The sequence below is a fragment of the Microtus oregoni genome, unplaced genomic scaffold, assembly GCF_018167655.1.
Source record: "Microtus oregoni isolate MIOR12 unplaced genomic scaffold, Mior012 000026F_ref0000081, whole genome shotgun sequence".
Lineage (NCBI taxonomy): Eukaryota > Metazoa > Chordata > Mammalia > Rodentia > Cricetidae > Microtus > Microtus oregoni.
Genome location: NW_024543085.1, coordinates 18,821,352 through 18,844,760, shown reverse-complemented (window position 1 = coordinate 18,844,760; position 23,409 = coordinate 18,821,352). Strand labels below are relative to the sequence as shown.

General features: G+C 40.2%; 2 protein-coding genes and 1 pseudogene across 4 annotated transcripts in view; 2 read left to right on the top strand and 1 right to left on the bottom strand.

Moving 5' to 3' along the window:
• The window catches only part of Aass (aminoadipate-semialdehyde synthase), a 59,069-nt gene that overhangs the window by 19,915 nt on the left and 15,745 nt on the right, over nt 1-23,409 (top strand). For all 3 annotated transcript variants that reach the window (XM_041675687.1, XM_041675686.1, XM_041675685.1), the window contains exons 8-19: nt 599-677; nt 787-914; nt 3,985-4,133; nt 6,563-6,685; nt 7,058-7,169; nt 15,236-15,295; nt 18,307-18,374; nt 20,161-20,282; nt 20,459-20,585; nt 21,684-21,794; nt 21,886-21,994; nt 22,996-23,136. In XM_041675687.1, the coding sequence (XP_041531621.1) occupies nt 599-677; nt 787-914; nt 3,985-4,133; nt 6,563-6,685; nt 7,058-7,169; nt 15,236-15,295; nt 18,307-18,374; nt 20,161-20,282; nt 20,459-20,585; nt 21,684-21,794; nt 21,886-21,994; nt 22,996-23,136 (1,329 nt within the window). The remainder of the gene's footprint in view (nt 1-598; nt 678-786; nt 915-3,984; nt 4,134-6,562; nt 6,686-7,057; nt 7,170-15,235; nt 15,296-18,306; nt 18,375-20,160; nt 20,283-20,458; nt 20,586-21,683; nt 21,795-21,885; nt 21,995-22,995; nt 23,137-23,409) is intronic.
• Nucleotides 2,458-3,024, bottom strand: LOC121463412 (annotated as a pseudogene).
• LOC121463455 (60S ribosomal protein L17-like) lies at nt 16,207-16,820 on the top strand. The gene has a single exon (XM_041675688.1). It carries the CDS (start codon nt 16,251-16,253, stop codon nt 16,803-16,805), a length of 555 nt encoding a protein of 184 aa, XP_041531622.1. The 5' UTR covers nt 16,207-16,250; the 3' UTR covers nt 16,806-16,820.

The following is a 23,409-nucleotide window of genomic DNA, read 5'->3' as shown; positions in this document are numbered from 1 at the left end:
ATTAAGAAAATTTCTTTATAGCCAGATTTTAAGGGGGCATCTTCTCACCTGAGGTTCCCTCATTTCAGATAACTCCAGTTGTGTATCAGGTTGCCCTAAGACCAGCCAGCACACTAAGGAAGATTAAGACTGGAATTAATGCTTCCTTCTGGAGGGGTGTTGTGGCTGCATTTGTAATCTCCTGGAGAAACTTGTATTTGAAAAAATAGGTCTCTAGTGCAGAAGCTTTATGAACAGAAACTCTGAGTGCTAAATTGTAAAGCATGCATCTGATCCTTTCCTTGTGTGGTAGACCGTTTTCCCACTTAAAATAATTTCCATAGTGAATCTAAAAGTAAATAGGCACATTGTATTACACCCACGTCTCTAAACTCTTGTTGCTATTCTGAAGAACCAGTTAAAATGCTGAGTCCTTCTAATGCAACTGAAACCAAAACAGGTTTGTAAGCTCCCAGCAAGACACCCCTCTGTGATTCTGTGTTGTGATTCTGGTTAGAGGACAGGGCAAGGGCAACTATGCAACTGTGAATCCTTGCAGGAAATCTATTGGCCACGTCCCTACTGATGTTTGACTCTTTTGCTCCTGCGCTATTGACAGGGAGCCCAGGCAGTCTTTAATGAGCTACCTTGTGAGTATGTGGAGCCTCATGAATTAAAAGAAGTTTCAAAAACTGGAGGTAAGGGGTGAGGGAGGACCTTATCTTTTGTAATCGTCTTTGTGTTAATATTTTACCACCACAGATTGCAATCATTTGTCCCTTTACTAATTCCTTCTTTCTTTGTAAGACCACAGGAAAGTGTATGGGACGGTGTTAAGTCGCCATCATCATCTCGTCAGGAAAACAGATGGTGTGTATGATCCTGTAGAATATGAGAAATATCCCGAGCGCTACATCAGTCGTTTTAATACAGATGTGAGTATCTGGCTTTGATTTGGTTGCTATGGCACACCGTAGTTAAGCAGTTTTCTGAGGGAAAAATGTGAATTTATAGCTTAATCTGTTGGTTCCCTGTGTAGACTGATTGTGAGTCCTTTGGTTCTAATGCATTGGATTTAGTAGTTGGCGCCCACTGACACCTGGGATTGAGGTGATCTCTGCTTAGTCTTGGTGGCTTCTATGGAGATGTTCATTGCTTCACAGTCTTTCTCGATTTCACAGTGCATGGGCTCATTAGTTCTAAGCTGGTTTCTGGAAAGCTTTGTTTCTGAGTTAGCCTATACTAGTTAGCACTATTGGCAAAAATGCAGGTCTTTGAGACTTGATTTTAACATATGTCCTAACTTTTAATTTTTTTTCAGTACTAGGGAGTGAAACTAATGTTTCTCACATCTCAGCAAGTGCTCTACCACTGAGCAACTCTCCAAAGGTTTATTCTTTCTGTTATCAAAAATTATAACCATAATCCCATTGAGCATCTTATCTAGTTTTAAAGACCCAAGACTTGAAAGAAAAGAGATTATTAGTTTACTATTTTGGAGGCTTGAACAAAACATCGTTCAGGTTCTTTCATAGATTCTCATTGGCTGCATCACATCATGGTGGGAGGTCTTGCATATCTACCCATGTAGCCTCTGCCTTCTTCTGGTTAAACCATGAAGAATCATCATGGAAGCTCTACTCTTCTCTAATATAATTTAATCACTTTCTAAGGGCTCCATCTCTTAAAACCATGGTTGTGTTCAACTTCTACTCTCTAAATACCATGAATTCTAGGCGTTGCTGGTTTGTCTTTGCATGAGTTCAAGGGACAACTATATTTCAATCATGGTATTATGTCGCTGGCCCTATAAAACTTATGCCCTCACATTTAATATATGTTCATTTCATTTCTAGTAGTTCCAAAGTCAAAACTCAAGTTAACTTCAAACTCCAGAGTCTCACTTGGAACTCAAGTCTAACATCACTGGATGCAAAGTCATATAAAACAAAAGCCAAGCTAGGTATTTCTAAGATACAGTAGCAAATTAGCCTCACAGGATACATTCCATTTTAAAAGGCAGGAACAGACAAGAAGAAAAGAGTCATCAGCCTAAGGCAAGACCCAAGCCAATATGGACAGGCATTATTTCCTAAAACTCCAAGATACATCTAAGACATACACTCTGTCATGGAACAGCTCTCCTCAAATAAGCTGACAAACTAGAAACCAAACCCAATTCAAAATGGACATATGTGTTATGAAAAGAAATGCTTTAAATAATTTTAAATGTGTTTGTAAATGTAGCCCCTTTAGATTATGGTATGAAATTTTGCTGTTTTAGCATGTATTAGATAGTGTGTTATGGAGGAAGTTCTTCCCTTTCATGTGGGAATGCCCTGTGATACTTAAAGCACAAAAGGTATATAAAAACAAATTAGGTTGAAGTACCTTTCATCCCTTCTTTGAAAAAATATATTATTTCTTTATTTAGTAGAACAATAAATACCTTTATTCCATGAGCTATGGAATGCTGGTTTATTTGCCTTTCTGTGATTCGATCTCCCTTAGATTGAACTCCCGAGTCTTGCCTTTTAGCACATAGCCCTCTGCTCCGCCACACTGGCCTGGTCTTGAGGTAAAACGCCAGGCAAGATGCTTGCCCTGCTGGAGCAGCTCCTCTAAAGGATGGCTGATTTTGGTGCTCATTTTCCTTTCATCATATTTCTTTTGAATTTTCTTTGATTTTTTTAAAAATATTTTTTCATCCTCAGGATTCAGCTTGCCCCTCCTTCTTGTGGCCAGGGGCAGTGGCGTAGAGGGACTCATTCAATGTCAGTATGGCGTGCTGTCAATAAGCACAACGCAGTTCTTCACCACGGTCTTGGTGTGGACCAGCTCATCACTGGATACACCGTAGACAACATCAATGATTCACTCAGAACCCCAGGAAAAGCTCCCCACATCCAGTCTTAGGGCACAGCATTTCTAACTGCCTCCTCGCTCTCAGACTGTGTGTATACTACGAAGGCCAATCTTAGTATTGGCAGCAGGATGGCTCAGCTCACTCTTCTGCTTCTTGGGGTAGGATTTTCTCTTACTCATTGTCTTATGGTACTTGTGTTGTCCCAAGAGATGCTTATTTCTCGGTATTGGCTGGCAAGAGCCATCCATTCTTTTTCAGTTTCACACATATTTGTTTAGTGCCCCCTTTTCTCTCACCCCCAATGTACTGCGATTTGATCAAATTCCTGGCCTCTTTTCCATGTCTGTCTCTTTATGTATCTGTCTCTCTCACTCTATGTATTTATATATGTGTATATAAATGTGTGTATGAGCCTAAATATGTAAATATAAACTGCCCAGTCCATGTAGTATTACTTGTATGTACATGATTCTGGGCTGATCACTCTGCTAGACAAAGAGCAATAGGCAATAAGGAATACTATATTAACAGTAGGAGATAGTCTTTCTGATGATGAGCCCCCTAGTTGGTTTTCTGCCCCTAATTTTATCCTGACCATAAATATTAGTGATTAGATGCAGATACGTACTGAAACTGACGGTGACCCCCTTGCCACATGTGCATGTACATGTGTTTGTGTAAGCTGTTCCCCAGAGAGACTCTCTGATTAATCCCCAGGGCATTCTTTGGAGGACTGTTATTCCCATCTGACAAGTAAGAAGAGCAATAGAGTTCAGAGATGTTGGGTGTGACTGAAGTTATGCTCTATGGGATTTGAAATGAAAAGAGAGTTCTGGATCAATTGGTTCTTTCTATTTTATTTTTCCTAGCTATGCAACATATTGTAGAATAAAATATACATGTATTAATTGATTCATTTCTTATCATGGAGTAATTCTATGGCAATTCATTTCTTAGCATGCAGTAATTCTATAGCGAATGGTGGGTGGATATTATCTTTTTCCTCAGAAGATGTCAGGTGACCATGAAGGCACCACTGATTATCTGCCATGGGCTTTGCTCTAATGCAGTTTTCTTTCAGTGTATAATATTAAAATGAGCTCCATCCTCTTGTCTTGAACATGGAACTTGCTTCACAGATTGCACCATATACAACTTGTTTAATTAATGGGATCTACTGGGAGCAAAACACCCCTCGTCTGCTAACTCGCCAGGATGCTAAAAGTCTCCTGGCCCCTGTGAAGTCTTCAGCTGCTCCTGTTGAAGGATGCCCTGAATTACCACACAAGTAAGGACTATATGTCATCGAAATGAAGTTTTGTTGGTGGTGGTTTTGTTTGTTGGTCTTTGCTGCATCACCATTATCAGGGGACCAAAGAATATAGTGTTCCTGCATGCTGGAGACATAGTGATAGTCTGACCTGACCTCCTGGAAGCATTTCACAGTCGCCCATCTTCCCCTCCCCTTGCGGAGACTGACTTCTGACTCATTTGCTTTCAAAACTCACTCTTCAGAAATCTCGTTAGAATTAATCTCATTCCTACCTAGTTTGTTATTTTGTTTTGAGAGACTCACAGTCATCTATTTTCTGATGTTTATGGTCGTTTTCTCTCCTGCTGGAACTGATTCCCCCGAATGATAGGGAGGGGTGTTTCTGTCTTGACCTTAAGTACTTGGTATAAAATAGACACTTAATTAGTTCTTAAATATTGAATGTTAATTAAAAAATATTTGTGAAAGATCTTATCTACCAGAGATTCTGCTAAGCTGAAGTTCAGCGAAGCATAGTTGGGCTGTTTCCTGCTCTGAAGCAAATGTCACTGGAACTCTAGGAACAACAAGCAGTGTCATAGGAGATCAGATGAAGTAGGCACAGCAGGAACATGACACATGGCTGGGTCATTGATGAGCACACAGCTGATCAGCACAGCTCTGCAATGAGAGCAAAGCAAATTCTCTTACTTGTAGCAAGTAAGGAGAGCCTTTGCGAGCATCCCTAAAGCAGTGTCTCCCTCGGCAAAGAAAGCAAGGGTCTTTTGTTGAAGAAACTTCTCTATATTTATACACACACACACACACACACACACACACATCACTTTTCATGACATGTAGAGGTGGACACACTCCTGGATGCACTCAGTTCAAAGCAATGCTTTTCTATGCATTGCGCATTTGGAAAATGAGGAATGGGAATCCCTCCTGGTGGAGCATTTGCTATTGCCACAGCAAACTTCATCTCCTTTACAAAGAAGGGACAGAGTGTGCTACTGTGTTTGTCCCTGTAGTTTCTTTGAAGGGTCTGTTTGACACAAAACAACTCGAAGGCCTGTTAATGGTTTTTTAAAGATAAAGCAGTACCCTTGCCCCAAGCTTTGTAATTGTTCTTAAAGTATCTGATAAGTGGCTAACTCTGGGCTACACAAAACTTTACTAAAAAGGGAGGGGGAGGATGTGTGTTTCAATGTAGGACCATTACTTGGTAAGTTCAGAACCGCTAAAACACGATAGTGGGCAAGGCTAGCTCTATTATGCAATCCTATGTGGGCATGTTTTGATTGGAGACAAGACATGGACATTGTGACAAGTCTCTTTTTAAAAGACTGACTGTCATTCATAATTCTAGAGATTTCTACATAAATACACAGAGAATTATGTAGCATAACTCTTCCTGTCTGTGAGGAATGGTTTCTAAGCCCTGGTAGAGAGTAATATCTATAGATAATATATATGTGGATTATATAATATATAATATCTATAGATAATATCTATATCTACAGATATTCCATTTCCTCATCTACTGTATATTTTCATCAGTTCTGTGGTGCTTATGATGCCTAGCACATCAGTACAGTCAGTTGGCTCTGTTGGTGCTGGTCTGTGATATCGATAGACATGTGTGGGTGTGAAGAACAAGATTGTAAGTGTAAGGTCTGTCTTGGATAGAGAGACTTCTTGACCAAACTGTGCAACTTAGTGGTACCCTGATTTCAAAGAGAGAGAGAGAGAGAGAGAGAGAGAGAGAGAGAGAGAGAGAGAAAATGATAGGCTAAAGAGCTTAAAGTTCTAGATTCAGTGCCCACCAATGGAAGAGAAGTTAGAAAGAAAAGAGAAATACGTGTGTATAACTAGTTAAGTCATATACATCATATACATGTATGGAAAAGTTAAAATAAAACCTATTTGTGAAGTGGACATATGCTAATAAAATTGTTTCTCGGGAGTACTGCACAAATGATTGTGCTATATTATTTAGATAATAATAATGAGAAGGAAATTTTTGTGTGTGTAGAATATTGTTGCAACATTCTTTTTCAAGTGCTTTCAGCTCTCAGCTGGATCCAAGTGTGTGGAACCTGGACGTAAAGAGGCAACTGTACTGTCTAGAACAGTTATTTGCAGATGGTGAACCAGGCCTCCTTATTCTGTCTGCTGTCAAATGTTTGTTTCTGTAGGGAAGGGTTTCTCCCCCACTTTTTTTTCTACTTCCTTCCCTTCTGTTTTTCATTATTCTCATAGAAAATAAAGAACTCTGTGTCTTAGAACAACCCAATGTTCCAAAGACCGAACTGTAGGACAAAGATCCTAAGTGCCCAGAAAATATTTGGCAGCCACAATGCAATTTGTTTCAAGCACATTTTATTTTTATTCATTTTTAGTTTTCCTGAGGCCTGAAAAATCCACCCTCTCATCTGAGTGTTGGTGTTTTTTTTTTTCAGACTTGTGGCAATATGTGACATTTCTGCAGACACAGGAGGCTCCATAGACTTCATGACTGAATGCACTACAATAGAGCGGCCCTTTTGCATGTATGATGCAGACCAGCATATTATTCATGACAGGTGAGTTTGCCAAAACTTCTTTACCTCAGTGAGCTTAGTTCAAAGTACTCAGCATTTCACTTCTTTATGAAGATGTGAAAATTTGCAGGTATATACTCCAACACAGTAAAAAAGTGGAAAACATTGAAATTTGAATGCTTAAATGTGTATCTTTAATATTTAATATCATTTTTAAATGGGAGATGAGTAGCCAAGTAAAGAAAAGGCTTTGTTTGAAAAGCAGTCTTATTTATAGTGACATGCTTTATTTTTCAAGACTACAAATATTCAAGTAACAATGAAACCGATGTTGTGATGAGATAAAGCCTGGGAAAATGTACAATGTTCTAGTAATGCTTTGTCCATCTCAATAAAGCTTGTTGCTTCTCCTAGTGTTGAAGGCTCCGGGATTCTGATGTGTTCCATTGACAATTTGCCAGCACAGCTTCCAATTGAGGCTACGGAATATTTTGGGGACATGCTTTACCCTTATGTTGAAGAAATGGTAACTCTGACAACTCTATGACTTTAAGTAGAAATGTAGAGCGAGATTAAACATGTTCTGGTCTCTTGTGTCTAAGAAATCTGTTGTCAAATGAGATGCCAGCCCTTCCCCAAATGTATTTACAGGACCATTTTGTTCTACAAAATCTGCTACTTGTCTCGTCGGGATTGTGATATCACTGACTTCATGCTCAGAGTCACAATTATACATTCATCGCATATATCATTTTATTAAGGGTGTTTATGACTTGGAGGAGGGAGGGTAAAGTTACTTTATCATCCAATCTCTTGATATCTAGACCAACTTATGCTGGGGGAGTTTTTACAGTGCTGTAATTAATAGATCTGAACAACCAGAATTATAGATAATATTACTAGATGCAAGCCACTAGGGTTTTGTCCAGTGACAGTTTAGGATAAGATAGAGTTTTCTCCTGTGATTGATTCTGAAGTTCGGTGCAATCTAGATTCCTTTCCCTTTACCAAAGAAACTCTTCCTTCTCTCAGTATTTATCTTGGATTTAGACTTGCCCTGCTATTTTTTTTATTGCTAACAGCAGTTGACCTCTGGCTTAGATTCCAAACTCCTGAACAGCAGCTCTTGTGTTTGCATTCCCCACTTCTCTCCCACTATGAAGTGCAGACAAAATGTCTAATCTGAAGTTGTCTGCTATGTGTAACCAATGGGTTAACAAGGAGTTATAAGAAGATGAGCACATTAGAAAATACTGTGGAAAGTTATTATTTATTTATTGATGTGTTTGTATGTGTACATGTGCATACAACAGAATGCTCAAACCATGATGTGCCTGTGGAAGTCAGAGGACAGCTTAGGGGAGATGGTTCTCACTTTCTATTATGTGCCAATGCAGTTCTGAGTCTGCAGTGTGTTTGAAGTTGGCTCTTAGGGGAGGCAGTGGCACTAGGAGGGTACTAATGGCAGGCGAGACAAGGCATCAGCTAGAATGGAGACTCAGATATCTTGTTTGTAAAACTGAGTGGTTATAGTATTTACTTTTAATGGTTCCCCAAGCATTCTAGAGACGTAAATGTGTCAGTGCCTGAATGGAATGTGTCTAGGGAAAAAAGGATTAGTAAATATCTCCAGATGTATTTTATGTTCATTTGCCCTTGTCATTTTTCTCTGCTGGCTAGATTTCTTTTTGAAAGCAATATTTATTATCATTATAATCAATTGTGTGTATTTATGCATGCCTGGGTATATGCGTGTGAGTGCAGATGACCTGCAGAATTCAGAAGAATGCTTCAGATCTGCAAATGTCTTTGTAGTTTCTGTCCTAGGAGCAAGCCTGTCTGTGCATTTTTTAATTTCAGATTAATTTAATGTTCTTATAATTGACTTTTTTTGTGGGGGGAGAGAGGTTGTTACTTACCGTTTTGGTAGTTTTCTCTTTCCCTGCTGAGAATCTCCATGTTTTTACCATCTTCATCATCATCATCATCACCACCACGACCACCCTCATTGATTTTTAGAGACAGAGTTTCTCTGTGTAGCCCCGGTTGTCTTGGAAGTTGCTCTGTAGTATATGCTGGACTTAAACTCAAGGATCCACCTGCCTCTGCCCCGGCAAATGCTGGGATTAAAGGTGTGCGCCACCACACCTCCCAGCCCCATGCTTGCATTATTATGAGTGTACTTTTCTTTATCACAAGGATCATAGCTATAAAAGCCATTTTGTAATGCTTGTTTGTTTCTCTTATCTGCAGGGAACACATTTTAAGATCCCTTCAGTTAATGTCTGAAACTATGGGTAGTATTAGAGTCTACATGTATATCTTCTCTATTCCAGCATATTTATGACAAAGTTTAATTTATAAACAAGGTGCAATATTATGAAATAGAAAAATGGTAAAATTTATGTAAAAAAATCCTGTAAAATTTATGTTAATGAAGTCTCACCCTCAAAATGTTCTTTGCATTGCATACACTACTTGTACTTGTGTTGATATTTTTTTTTTTAATTTTTGAGGAAAAAAAAGTTTCCGCCTCCTCCCAGCCTCCCATTTCCCTCCCCCTCCTCCCACCCCTCTCTCCCTCCCCCCACTTCTCTCCTCCTCCCTCTCCAGTCCAAAGAGCAGTCAGGGTTCCCTGCCCTGTGGAAAGTCCAAGGTCTGCCCTCCTCCTTCCAGGTCTAGGAAGGTGACCATCCAAACTGGCTAGGTTCCCACAAAGCCAAAACATGAAGTAGGATCAAAACCCCGTGCCATTGTCCTTGGCTTCTCATCAGCCCTCATTGTTCGCCATGTTCAGAGAGTCCAGTTTTATCCCATGCTTTTTCAGTCCCAGTCCAGCTGGCCTTGGTGAGCTCCCAATAGATCAGCTCCACTGTCTCAGTGGGTGGGTGCACCCCTCGTGGTCCTGACTTCCTTGCTCATGTTCTCCCTCCTTCTGCTCCTCATTGGGACCTTGGGAGCTCAGTCCAGTGCTCCAGTGTAGGTCTCTGTCTCTATCTCCATCCATCACCAGATGAAGGTTCTATGGTGATATGCAAGATATTCGTCAGTATTGCTATAGGATAGGGTCATTTCAGGTTCCCTATCCTCAGCTGCCCAAGGAACTAACTAGGGACATCGCCTTGGGCACCTAGGTGCCACTCTAGGTTCAAGTCTCTTGCCAACCCTAAGGTGGATCCCTTAACTAAGATATGTGCTTCCCTGCTCCCCTATCCAACCTTCCTTTATCCCAATCATCCTGTTTCCCCAAGTTCCCCCCATCCTCCCCTTCTCACTTTTCTCTCCCCATCTCCCCTTACCTCCATCCCACCCCACCCCCAAGATCCCAATTTTTTGCCCTGCAATTTTGTCTACTTCCCATAGACAGGAGGATAACTACATGTTTTTTCTTTGGGTTCACCTTATTTAGCTTCTTTAGGATCACACATTATAGACTCAGTGACCTTTATTTATGGCTAGAAACCAATTATGAGTGAGTACATCCCATGTTCATCTTTTTGGGTCTGGGTTACCTCACTCAGGATAGTGTTTTCTATTTCCATCCATTTGCATGCAAAATTCGAGAAGTCATTGTTTTTTACCTCAGCATAGTACTCTAATGTGTATATATTCCACACTTTCTTCATCCATTCTTCCATTGAAGGATGTAGTAATAAGAGCAGCGGGGCTGCGTCCCCAGCACCCCGGCTGCCTGGCTAGCTTATGCCCGAAATAACAACACACAAACTGTATTCATTTAATCACTGCTTGGCCCATTTCTATCTAGCCTCTTCTAGGCTAATTCTCACATATTAATTTAGCCCATTTCTAATCATCTGTGTAGCGCCCCTAGGTGCGCTTACCGGGAAGATTCTAGCCTATGTCCATCCTGGGTCGGAGCTTCATCGCATGCGTCTGCCTGGGAGCTGGGAGATTGGCGTCTCTCTGAGGCGTCTGCTCCTGAGAGGAGAGCTGTGGAGTCTGAGCTCACTTCCTCTTCCTCCCAGCGTTCTGTTCTGTTTACTCCTCCCACCTATCTTCTAACCAATGAGGGCCAAGCAGTTTCTTTTTATTTAACCAATGACCTTCCTCCATCAGAAGGACATGTAGGTTGTTTCCAGGTTCTGGCTATTACAAATAATGCTGGTATGAACATAGTTGAACAAATGTTTTTGTCATATGGTAGGGCATCTCTTGGGTATATTCCCAAGAGTGGTATTGCTGGGTCCAGGGGTAGGTTGATCCCGAATTTCCTGAGAAACCACCACACTAATTTCCAAAGTGGTTGCACAAGTTTGCATTCCCACCAGCAATGGATGAGGGTACCCTTTCCTCCACAACCTCTCCAGCAAAGGCTATCTGGTGTTTTTGATTTTAGCCATTCTGACAGGTGTAAGATGATATCTCAAAGTAGTTTTGATTTGCATTTCCCTGATCGCTAAGGAGGTTGAGCATGATCTTAAGTGTCTTTTAGCCATTTGACCTTCTTCTGTTGAGAATTCTCTGTTCAGTTCATTTTCCCATTTTTTAATTGGGTTAATTAGCATTTTAAAGTCTAGTTTCTTGAATTCTCTATATATTTCGGAGATCAGACCTTTGTCTGTTGCGGGGTTGGTGAAGATCTTCTCCCAGTCAGTAGGCTACCTTTGTGTCTTAGTGACAGTGTTCCTTTGCTTTACAGAAGCTTCTCAGTTTCAGTAGGTCCCATTTATTCAATGTTTCCCTTAATGTCTGTGCTGCTGGGGTTATACATAGGAAACGATCTCCTGTGCCCATCTGTTGTAGGGTACTTCCACTTTCTCTTCTATCAGGTTCAGTGTGTTCAGCTTGATATTGAGGTCTTTGATCCATTTGGATTTGAGTTTTGTGCATGGTGATAGATATGGGTCTATTTTCATTCTTCTACAGGTTGATTTTCAAATCAAACCATCTTTACATTCATAGAATAAACCCAACTGGCTAAAATAATCTTTTATTTATGATCACATTCAGGTTGCTAGTGGCTATCAACATCTGTTTATTTAACTGTTAGTTGACATTTAGTTTTCTGTTTGCAGCTATTACTAACAATTATACTATAAAGTTATTCTGACATATCTCTGTGTTGTGTGTTTGTATGTATGCATTCATACATGCTTGTGTTCATATTACCAGTTAACTGCTATTGAGTTTATACATTGCTTTATCTTATTTGGGATTATTAAATCTGTGTTTATGGATGAGGTTAATCTAATCTAGTACTTTATCATGTCTTGCTACTACATTTGTTTTTATTCTTTTAATTGGTATATTCTATAGACTAATTTTAAATTTTTAGTGTGTGTGTGTGTGTGTGTGTGTGTGAGAGAGAGAGAGAGAGAGAGAAAGAAAGAATGAGAAAAAGAGAGAGAGAAGAGGTGTGTGGATGTGCATGTGGTATTGCCTGTGTGTGTAATCTGTTCTCTCACCTTTGAGTGGGTCCTAGCGCTTGAACTCATTGTCCACATTTGCTCCCTCTCACAAATATGGCAAACACGGTAATAGCCATTACCATATTCTGAATGCTATACCTTCTTCAAATTTTTCCACTCAACAAATTAGTCTATTACTTAATTTTTAAAAATAGGTGTTTAATTGTATGTGAGTAAGTGTCAGCATGTATCTATGTGTACCATATGCCTGGTACCCATGGAGGCCAGAAAAGGATGCCATATCCCCTGGAACTAGAGTTATAGACCATTGTGAACCCCCATGTGGGTTCTAGGGACCAAGATTTGTCTTCTGCAAGAGAAACAAGTGCTCTGAACTGCTGAGCCATCTTTCCCGTCTCTACTCCACCACGTTTGGATCTGGTCTCAGTTAAGTTTTTTGGACATGAGCATGAGCAGCCAGATTCTTTCCCAGAATGTAACACAAATGGATTCTGGTCTAGTTCCTGATAGAGTCTTGTTTCTGTCTGACTACCCATGGTCCCAGACTTTACAATAAGTCTCCCATTGACAGTTTGGTCTTTGCAGTGCTTAACAGAATGGTCTGTTAGCTTTGCTAATGGGTTTTTAAAATTTTATTCTTTTTGTTTTTTATTGAGCTCTACATTTTTCTCTGCTCCCCTCCCTGCCTGTTCCCTCCCCTTCAACCCTCTCCCATGGTCCCCATGCTCCAAAATTACTCAGGAGATCTTGTCTTTTTCTACTTCTCATGTAGATTAGATATATGTAAGTCTCTTTTAGGGTCCTCATTGTTGTCTAAGTTCTCTGGGATTGTGATTTGTAGGCTGGTTTTCTTTGCTTTATGTTTAAAAACCACTTATGAGTGAGTACATGTGATAATTGTCTTTCTGTGTCTGGATTACCTCACTCAAAATAATGTTTGCTAGTGGATATTTGAGGACTCCTTTAGCTAACGGGTTTCCATACTCTTCCATGTTTTTCTAATACACTTGCTTCAAAGGACTGAGGCTCATATGATCCAGTTTATCATAGCAATCTCCCCGCTTCTATGTACCAATTCTCTGGATAGTTTTTTCTCATTGCTGTGATTAAATACCTGATAAGCAACTAAGAGAAGGTTTATTTCAGAACAAGGCAAAAAGAATGACCTTCAGTTGTGAGCATGGACTGGCTTGATCATATTGGGAAGAACAGGAAGCGGAGAGAGGACAAAAAACAAAGATAAACTGCAAACCTCAAGGTCTACCCTCAGTAACCCACTTTTCTTCAGTCCCCAAAAGCTCCACACTCTTCCAAAACAAACAGTACTCCCACCTGAAGACCAAGTGCTCAGACACATGAGCGGAGGGGAACTTTTAGTTACAAACTGTAGCAAGAACTATTTTAGAGTTTATATAATACCTATTTCCCCCTCATTATGACTTTTTTAAATATTTTTTCCCTGAAAGCAGACTTTTCCCCCTCATAATATATGCCAATTATGGTTTCCTTCCCTCTACTCCTTCCAGTTCCTCTCCACCTCCCTTCCCATCTGGCTCCACCGCCTCTCTGTCTCTCATCAGAAAACAGACTTCTATGGGACAATAAAATAGTGAAATAAGAGAAAGCAAAATAACTTGTCAGAATTTGATGAAAGAAACAGAAAGCAAAGAGTGCAAAAGAAGGCTCAAGGAAGAGAGACCCACTTGTTTGCATACTCAAGAATCCCATAAAAAGATTAAACTGGAAGCTATAATATATACACAGTGGATCTGGTGCAGACTCATGTAGGCCCTGTGCCAGTTCATATGTGCATTGGTCATGTTGGTATGGAAAGCCTTGTTTTCTTGATGTCCTTCATCCCCTCGGGTTCTTATAGTCTCTCTGCCTCATCTTCTACAGGGCTCCCTGGACTTTGTGGGAGAGGATTTGATGGAAACACCCCAGTTAGGGCTGAAAGTTCCAAGGTCTATCACTCTGCATAATATCTGGTTGTGGCTCTCTGTGTTTGTTTCTGTTTGCTGCGAGAGGAAGCTTCTCTGTGATGATGACTGAGTAAGGCACTGATATATGAGTGTAGCAGAATGTCATTAGGGGTCATTTTACTGTACTTTTGTTTGTTTATAACTATTTACTTAAAGTCTGTACAGAGTCTATGGTATTACAGGGCACAGGCTTTGGAATTATAAGGAAGTTTTTTTCCCCCTGGGATTCAATAGATATTTGTTGATTATCTGCTTCAGGCTCAGGAAAACAAGTTTACATTCTGTTTCTAGCATCTCTTCTGTAAGTTTTGTTTATTCGGGTAACTGTTCTAGACCTCAGCCTAGGAATGGTAGAGAAAGACAGTTTCTGTTTCATCTTTGAATATCTGAGGTAACAGTCCTGACTGATACTCTGTTACTTGGGAACAAGAGTTCTGGGTCTTGGTAAAAGGAGAAGGCTTCTCGGTTGTTAATATGGGAGATGTGGCCCAGGCTGATCACAGCTTTAATTCCAGCATATGCAAGGCAGAGGCGGGCAGATCTCTGTGAGTTCAAGGCCAGCTTGGGCTATGCAGGTAGACCCTGCGAGAGAGAGAGAGAGAGAGAGAGAGAGAGAGAGAGAGAGAGAGAAGGAGGAGGAGGAGGAGGAGGAGGAGGAGGAGGAGGAGGAGGAGGAGGAGGAGAGAAAGTACTTCTGTCAATGTCTATCTGACTCAATCTTCAAGAAAATGGACAGTTTATAGGTGTCATTTTTAGCTCTATTTGTTCAAGCCATTATCCCTAAGAGTTTGAAATGTGTGGTCCCACAGAACTAAATTTGGCCAAAGGGTGACGTCTGCTATGAGGTTGGTGAGCTTGACTACTCACGGAGCAGTTTAAACTTAGGGGTGGGACAGAGGTACTCAGAAAGCAGATTATGGCTTTAATGCTTGAGGAATTTGAAACGCATTCAATATAATACCTCTGATTGCTTGTGAACGAGTTTTTGTGTGTTCTCAGCAAGCAAAGATGATTAGAATCAAATTTGAGTTTTAAAATTGGACCTTGCCTTGAAGCGCTTTATTCCTGGATACAGAATTATCTACAGATTTCTATGACCAATTATTTATATTTAGCAGTATTCAGAAAATGTTTTTCTTTAAGCAAAACTTTGTTGTGTTTATAAAACGCCATCGAGCCGCTCCTGAGCTTTCATCTCTCCCCATTCTCTGTCGTTGCAGTTGCTATCAGATGCGTCACAGCCCCTCGAAAGCCAGAACTTCTCTCCAGTGGTCCGAGATGTAAGTTACGAGAACTTCCTGTGAATGTAGCCTTTTCTACTATCTTTCCTTCTCCCCTTTTCCTTGGGTATTTGTTCTTTTTCCTCTGTAGGCAGAGTTCTCCCGTCTCAACTGCCAGTTCCAAAATAATCACTCAGGACTTAATATGCATTATAAATGCTCAGCCAATATCTCAGGCTTATTACTGACTAGTTCTTACAACATAACCCATTTCCCTTTTATTTTAATTTATTTTTAAATTTCATTTTACATTCAATCCACAGTTCTCCCCCCCAACCCCTCTGCTTGCCTCTCTCCTTACCTCCCCCAAACCCATCTCCCCACCCACTCCTCCCAACAGATAATGGCTCCCATATGGAGTCAACAAAGTCTGGCACTTAAGTTGGGGCAGGACTAAGCCCCTTCTCCTGCATTTAGGCTGAGCATAGCATCCCACCATAGGGAATGAGCTCAAATAAGCTAGCTCATGCATCAGGGATAGATCTGGTCCTACTGCCAGCTGCCTCACAGATAGTCCAAGCTCCATTGCTGTCTCCCACATATGGAGGGCCTAGTTCAGTCCCATGGAAGCTCCACAGCTGTTTCCATGAGCGTGGATCAACTGTCTCTGTAGATTTCTCTAGCACGATCTTCACCTCTTTAGCTCACATATTTCCTCCTTCCTCTCTTTGGATTTCCGGAGTTCCTCCTGGTGCTTGGTTGTGATCTCTGCATCTGATTCCATCAGTTTCTGGATAAAGGCTGTATGATGATAGTTAGGGTGTTCACCAATCTGATTACAGGGGAAAGCCAGATTAGGCTCCCTCTCCACTATTGCTAGGAGTCTTAACTAGGGTCATCCTTGTGGATTCTTGGGAATTTTCTCAGCACCAGTTTTCTCCCTAATTCCATAGTGGCTTTCTCTATCAAGATCTCTCTTGCTCTTCCTGTAAGCGGCCAGAGGTGACCCGTGAAGATGGTTCGCTACTCTCTTGACCCAGAAAACCCTACAAAATCATGCAAATCGAGAGGATCAAACCTTCGGGTTCACTTTAAGAACACCCGTGAAACGGCCCAGGCCATCAAGGGTATGCATATCCGAAAAGCCACCAAGTATCTGAAAGATGTCACTTTGAAGAAGCAGTGTGTGCCATTCCTACGGTACAATGGTGGAGTTGGTAGGTGCGCCCAGGCCAAACAGTGGGGCTGGACACAGGGTCGGTGGCCAAAAAAGAGTGCAGAATTTTTGCTGCACATGCTGAAAAACGCAGAGAGCAATGCTGAACTGAAGGGTTTAGATGTGGACTCTCTGGTCATTGAGCACATCCAAGTGAACAAAGCACCTAAGATGCGCCGACGAACTTACAGAGCTCATGGCCGGATTAACCCATACATGAGCTCCCCCTGCCACATCGAGATGATCCTCACTGAAAAGGAACAGATTGTTCCAAAGCCAGAAGAGGAGGTTGCACAGAAGAAAAAGATATCCCAGAAGAAACTGAAGAAACAAAAACTTATGTCACGGGAATAAATTCAACATGAAATAAATGCAGATAAAAGTAAAAAAAAAAAAAGATCTCTCTTTTGTTGCTCTCTCACTCTGTCCTTCTTCCCCCTCAACCATCCCATTCCCTCATGTTCTCATCTCCTATTCCCTTCCCTTTACCATCCCTCCTTACTCCCAGTTTACCCAGGAGATCTCATCTTATTCCCTTTCCTGAAAGATCCATGTGTTTCCTTGTTCCCTAGCTTGTCTGGATCTGTGGTCTGTAGGCTGGTAATTCTTTGCTTTGCACCTCTTATCCACTTAGGAGTGAGACAATACTGTGTTGGTCTTTCTGAGTCTGGGTTACCCCATTCAGGATGATTTTTTTCTAGTTCCATCCATTTTCCTACAAATTTCATGATGTCATTGTTTTTAACAGCTAAGGAATATTCCATTGTGCAATTGTACCACATTTTCTTTTTCCATTCTTCAGTGGAAGGGCATCTAGGTTGTTTCCGAATAATGCTGCTATGAGCATTGTTGAACAAGTATCCCTGTGGTATGATTGAGTGTTCTTTAACTTTACCCGGAAGGGCATCTAGGTTGTTTCCGAATAATGCTGCTATGAGCATTGTTGAACAAGTATCCCTGTGGTATGATTGAGTGTTCTTTAACTTTACCCGGAAGGGCATCTAGGTTGTTTCCGAATAATGCTGCTATGAGCATTGTTGAACAATTATCCCTGTGGTATGACTGAGTGTTCTTTAACTTTACCCATTTCTATTCACCTATGTGCTGCCCTGAGGCTTGTGGCATTTACCTCTATCTCATTTTGTGTCTGGCTGACTGGCGACTCTTCTGACTCCACCCTTCTTCCTCCCAGGATCCTCTTGGTCTAATTTTTCTGCCTAACCTCCTTCCACCCAGCTATAGGCAGTCAGCTCTTTATTAGCCAATAAGAGTAATATACAGTCACAGTGTACTAAAAGATTGTTCCACAATACTTTTCCCTTCCCCAGCCCTGTTGTGAGGAGCGACAGGCCGCTTCCCTGCCACCCCAGCTCCTGGCTGCCTAGCTAGCTTATGCCCCGAAATAATTACACGGAAACTGTATTCTTTTAAACACCGCCTGGCCCATTAGTTCCAGCCTCTTATTGGCTAGCTCTTACATATTGATCCAACCCATTTCTAATAATCTGTGTAACACCACAAGGTGGCTTACCAGGAAAGATCTTAACCTGAGTCTGTCTGGAGTGGGAGAATCATGGCAACTGCCTGACTCGGCTTCTTTCTCCCAGCATTCTGTTCTGTCTACTCCACCCACCTAAGGGCTGGCCTATCAAATGGGCCAAGGCAGCTTCTTTATTAACCAATGAAATTTTTATAAAACAGAATACTCTCCCCTATCACAGCCCTTCTATTATGTCTCCCTCCTTTCTATTCTCTTCTCCTCCCTCGTATTTCTGTTGTTTTGTCTCTTCTGTCAGCCATGTTTCTAGGACTAGAATGTTGTATACTAAAGAAATATCTTATTATACATGTCTAGGCAGTGATTACATCCAATGGTATATTGACTGACAAATACAAATATATCCAGAAACTCCGAGAAAGCAGGTAAGTAATTTATTCTTACCTTGGGTTTGATGAGTGTGCGTAAAGGTTTCAGTGATAATTATTAATGCTAGATTTATATAGCATGTGAAGGTTGACAGTGTTTGAAATCCAAAGTAAGCAACTAGCTGAAGCCAATGTGAGTTCTTTTTCTCTGAAGAGCAGTAAGCATCCTCACAGCCATTAACATCTGAGGGGGTCTGGCCTGTAACTGAGGAGAAGCTGAACAATGTGCTATTGCATTGTTTTGTGTTTTCTCTTCAATTCATACATTGTGATTTCTAAATTATTATTTTCAAAGAAAATGAGCCTATTAACCCTTCCTGTGGCACTTTCTGCTGGGGTTTCATTGAAGGTTCGGACTTTCTTTTGTTCAGTATAATGTTTGGTAAAGTGAGACCATGAATAGACATTAATAGAGACAGTGCAGTAGGAAAATGCTGAGAGGAGAAAGCTGCCTAAAATAGCCCAGGAATCTACTAAGGGCTCAGCCAGCACTCTACTTCCTTCTTTTCAGTGGTTCTTGCCACAAGAGATAAAGAGGCGTGCCAGGATCAGGGTTCCCTATTCATGTGCTTCTCTTGCATGTGTTGGTTTGCTCAGAACTGCTGAATCTAATGTGGCAACGGTATCTTCTGGAATAAAACACTGAGTATTTTTCCTTCTAAAATCAAATTATCTCTATAGTTCGGTAGGAGAGTTTCTTATAGAGAAGCCTTCTTGTTTGATTGTTATTACCAATTCATTTTATTCCTATTACCTGATGATGTCTTACTGTGATAGTAATGATGTATCAACCAGTCAGCCATTTCTTTAGTCTATGCACCAGATTTCCTGGGGCACCTGCTCTGATTGGCTGCAGTTGCTGGAACTTTTTATTTCCATCCCCTAATGTATTCTTATGCCAGGAATCTGATAATGGAGATCTGGGAAGGGAATTTACTTTATTTTGATTGTTAACTTATTCATGGATACTTTTCATTGCTTAGTGCAGTGATTAGTGACTTGGAATTTGGGATTTAGGGGTATTGTTGATGTCGAATCTGAGTAGATTTCTAAAAATATGTTTGGAACATTTTATATTTATGCATCAAAATGTTTCATTTATAGAAATCATATTAGGTACTACTGGAAAGACGATCTAATAAATAGATAGCTGTAGTTCTCTCAGAGGTTAAATGGGATGGTGGTAGTGGGTAACAGAAATCTTATCAGTCACATGCATGAGTCAAGAGTAGTGGGGGCATCTTATATTCACATTTGTTTATTTTTAACAGAATCAATGGTTCAAGAAGTCAAGTCCTTTCTAGTCTTATTTTCTTACGTTAGTTGAAAGATACTTGACAAGACAGTTTTTGATGTAGTTAACAGATTGATCAATGAAGCTGTTTTTTTCTTGGACTGCTGTGAAAAGGAAATAAGGTTTCCAGCACCGAGACTCAGCATAGTATTGAACAAGCAAGTCTGGGAGGATAAAGAATGAAACAAGTTCCTCCGTTTCTCAGTTGTAAGTAGAGGAGAAGCAAACAGTCCAGTTCTCATTCTGGCCCTCAGAATTCATGGAAGTTGGTAGACATTGGGCATCTCAGATGTCAGGGTCTATCATACGAGATTTAAAACAAATAATGAAAAGCATTGGCTTAAGGCCTTCCTGTTGGAGTTTCTACTGTAAGTGATGCCGGGAGATTTTGTTGCGTCATCATCTAACGTTGTGTATAATTTGGGGATATAAAACTTCTGTTATTTAAAAGAAATTTTAATTACTCCCTTCTTTTGTCTTTTTAAACAGAGAACGCATTCAATCCCTTTCAATGAGTACCAAGAAGAAGGTGTTGGTGCTTGGGTCTGGCTATGTGTCTGGGCCTGTTTTAGAATATCTGTCAAGAGACAACAATATAGAAATAACAGTAGGTAAATAGGTCTTAACTCCTTTTTTTAAAAAAGAAGATAACTAACTTCATTGCATGTTGAATCTGAATTTTAGCTGACTTTTATCTCTAAATTTTGGAAAGCTATTTTGTGGAGATAGGGAAATGTGTCTAAAGGGAGGAAATGTAAAAAAATGTACTTTTGTGTTCTCAAAATAGGCTCTGACATGACAAACCAAATACAACAGTTAAGCAAGAAATACAATATTAACCCTGTTAGCGTGAACATTGGTAAACAAGAAGAGAAGCTGCAATCCTTGGTAGCATCACATGACCTTGTTATCAGGTATTTGGCAAAAGAAAGTCCTGAGTGTGCTTTATTGCATTTATCTTCTATAAATTCTCTCCGCCTTTCTTTCCCCTTTTCCCTTCCTTCTTATGTCTTTTCCTTTCTCATAAACATTTAACTGAAGAATATATGTATGAAAATATAGAAAGTATAACTACGTATGGGTGTGATGGTACATTCCCATATTCCTAGAGCTTGTTTACTTGCTTGAAGCTAAAGACTGAAAATTTGAGGCCAGCTTGGGCTAATTAATACTATTCTCTCTCTCTCTCTCTCTCTCTCTCTCTCTCTCTCTCTCTCTCACACACACACACACACACACACACATATACATACACACACCGATAAAAACAATTATGTTGCTCAACGAATACAAAGTTAACAAAATTTATAACCACTATTCATGTCAAGAAACAATATTGATAATATCCCACAAGCCCTCTTATTAACCTTTTGTTGCTTTTGTCTTTATCCCGTAGAGTAAACACTGTTCTTCTAACAATTAGATTAGATTTTACATGTTTTCAAAGTTTGTATAGTTGATTCATTCAGTATGCCCTTGTTTATGACAGCCTTCATACATTTGATATTGTAATTATGAGAACTGACTGTGTATGCCCTACTGTGTGAATATACCATTAACACTATTGTGACTTTGATAGAATTTAGTTGCTTTGGATTTTGGCTGTTATGCTGTTGATAGAATTTAGGTGCTTTTGATTTTGGCTGTTACGCTGTACACTTAGTATTTGTCTTTTGGCAGGTGTATGTATGTTCTATGTTAGAAAGCTAGAAATAAAATATCTGGATCATAAGATATTTGTGTTGTTCATGTGGCCCCTGTGTACATACATGCACATAATAAATAACTATAAAAAATTTTAAAAGTATAGAAAGGGTTAGTAAAGATTGTTATGTGGTAGGCAGCAGGATGAATATGTTCTGCAGTCCAGAAGACCTTGGTCATTGCTGAGAGAATTGCTAAATTTGGGCAGTTTCTCAGGACTGAGCTGTAGTACATACAGTTCAAACACCCTGGAAGCGGGGGAGGGTTGGGATCCAAAGCTTCTGATTTCCTTCTCCCTCTGTTTCAAGCTTGTTGCCTTATGTTTTGCATCCTGTTGTGGCCAAGGCATGCATCTCAAACAGAGTCAACATGATCACCGCAAGCTACATCACACCAGCCATGAAAGAACTGGAAAAGAGGTGAGTCTCCACTTCTGGGAAGGTGCCTCCAGAGGCTGTGTTCCTTGTTTGTGTCTGACCTTTACATTTTCTTGTTTTCCGCCTGTGGCAGTGTGGATGACGCTGGCATCACAGTCATTGGTGAATTGGGATTAGATCCTGGTCTTGACCACATGCTGGCAATGGAAACAATTGATAAGGCCAAAGAGCTGGGAGCCACGGTGAGCCCAGTACCTGTGCAGAATTCTACTTAGGAAAGCACTGAAGATCAAGCTTCCTCAGCAGAGATGGGATTTTCCTTTGCATCTCATTAGTGGTCTTCTGTACTACAGCCATCCTTTGACTAGGAACCGCAAAAACTGCAGCATCTACAGATACATTTGCAGAGTACACAACTTGAGCTTTCTTTGTAACTGAGTGTTAGAGAGATAGACGTTACCGTAACATCCTTGTTTAATAAAGACCTTTGTCTTTGAGATAGATTTTCTGATGCTTGACATTTAAATGTGAGAAAAAATTGGAATATTAGTCTGTTGTTTATGAAGCATTTATATATGACAGAATTACTATATATGTAGATATAGTCACTCAAATTAAGTGCTTTAATTTTTGGCATACGCACAGACATATATATGTATATATACACATAAGGATGTATTTTTTTAATATAAAAGTTGTAGGAACAAGCCAAGAAAAAGTGAGTTAATAGTTGAATTTTAATTTAGTTATTTTAAAGCTTTGTCTTACTTTCATTTATGCACACATACATATATGTTTGTATGTATGGATACACATATATATGGATGCCCTCAGAGGTCAGAAGAGGGTGTTAGAGTCTCTGAAGCTGGCTGGAGTTACAGGAAGTTGTAAGTTGACCAGTATGAGTGCTGGAAACCAAATTTGGTCCTCTGCAAGAAGAGCAATCACTCTTAACTCCTAATTCATCTCTCCAGTTCTAATAGTGGAATTTTTAAATGACCAAAATTTTAGCCATTATCTTTAGTGGATATATTATATAATTCATATTTTTGCATATATCATATATACACTTTCATATATATGTGTGTAGTTCTTGTTAAGTATTTGTCTTTGAGAATATATATTTAAAAGCCTCAATCACTTCAAAACATAAACCATGATAAAAACATACTAGTTGATATCATTAACCCTAACTGAAAAATAATAATTCTTCTTAATATCTTTGATTCTTCCTTATTTGTAGGTTGAGTCTTATGTTTCCTACTGCGGCGGCCTCCCGGCCCCTGAATATTCAGACAATCCATTGCGATACAAATTCAGCTGGAGTCCAGTGGGAGTCTTGATGAACATCATGCAGCCTGCTAGCTATCTGCTCAATGGGAAGGTAAAGGAGCATCATGGACACCATAGAGATAAAAGCCTGAGGCGGTAGCTGGGGGACTCTGAGCGTCCCCCCACACACACTATAGCAGTGCTGTCTGATGGCAGCTACCTGCTCTCCCTTGTCTTCTCTGCTGCCCCCCCAGTGTTTATTATTCTGTTCCATTTAATGAGGCCACCTTGACTGTTTCCAACCCATCCCATGTTCATTCTTCCTTCTTGGCTGCTTCTGCAAATGAGCTTCTTCTCTTCTTTGCCTATGTAAATGCTGGTTATT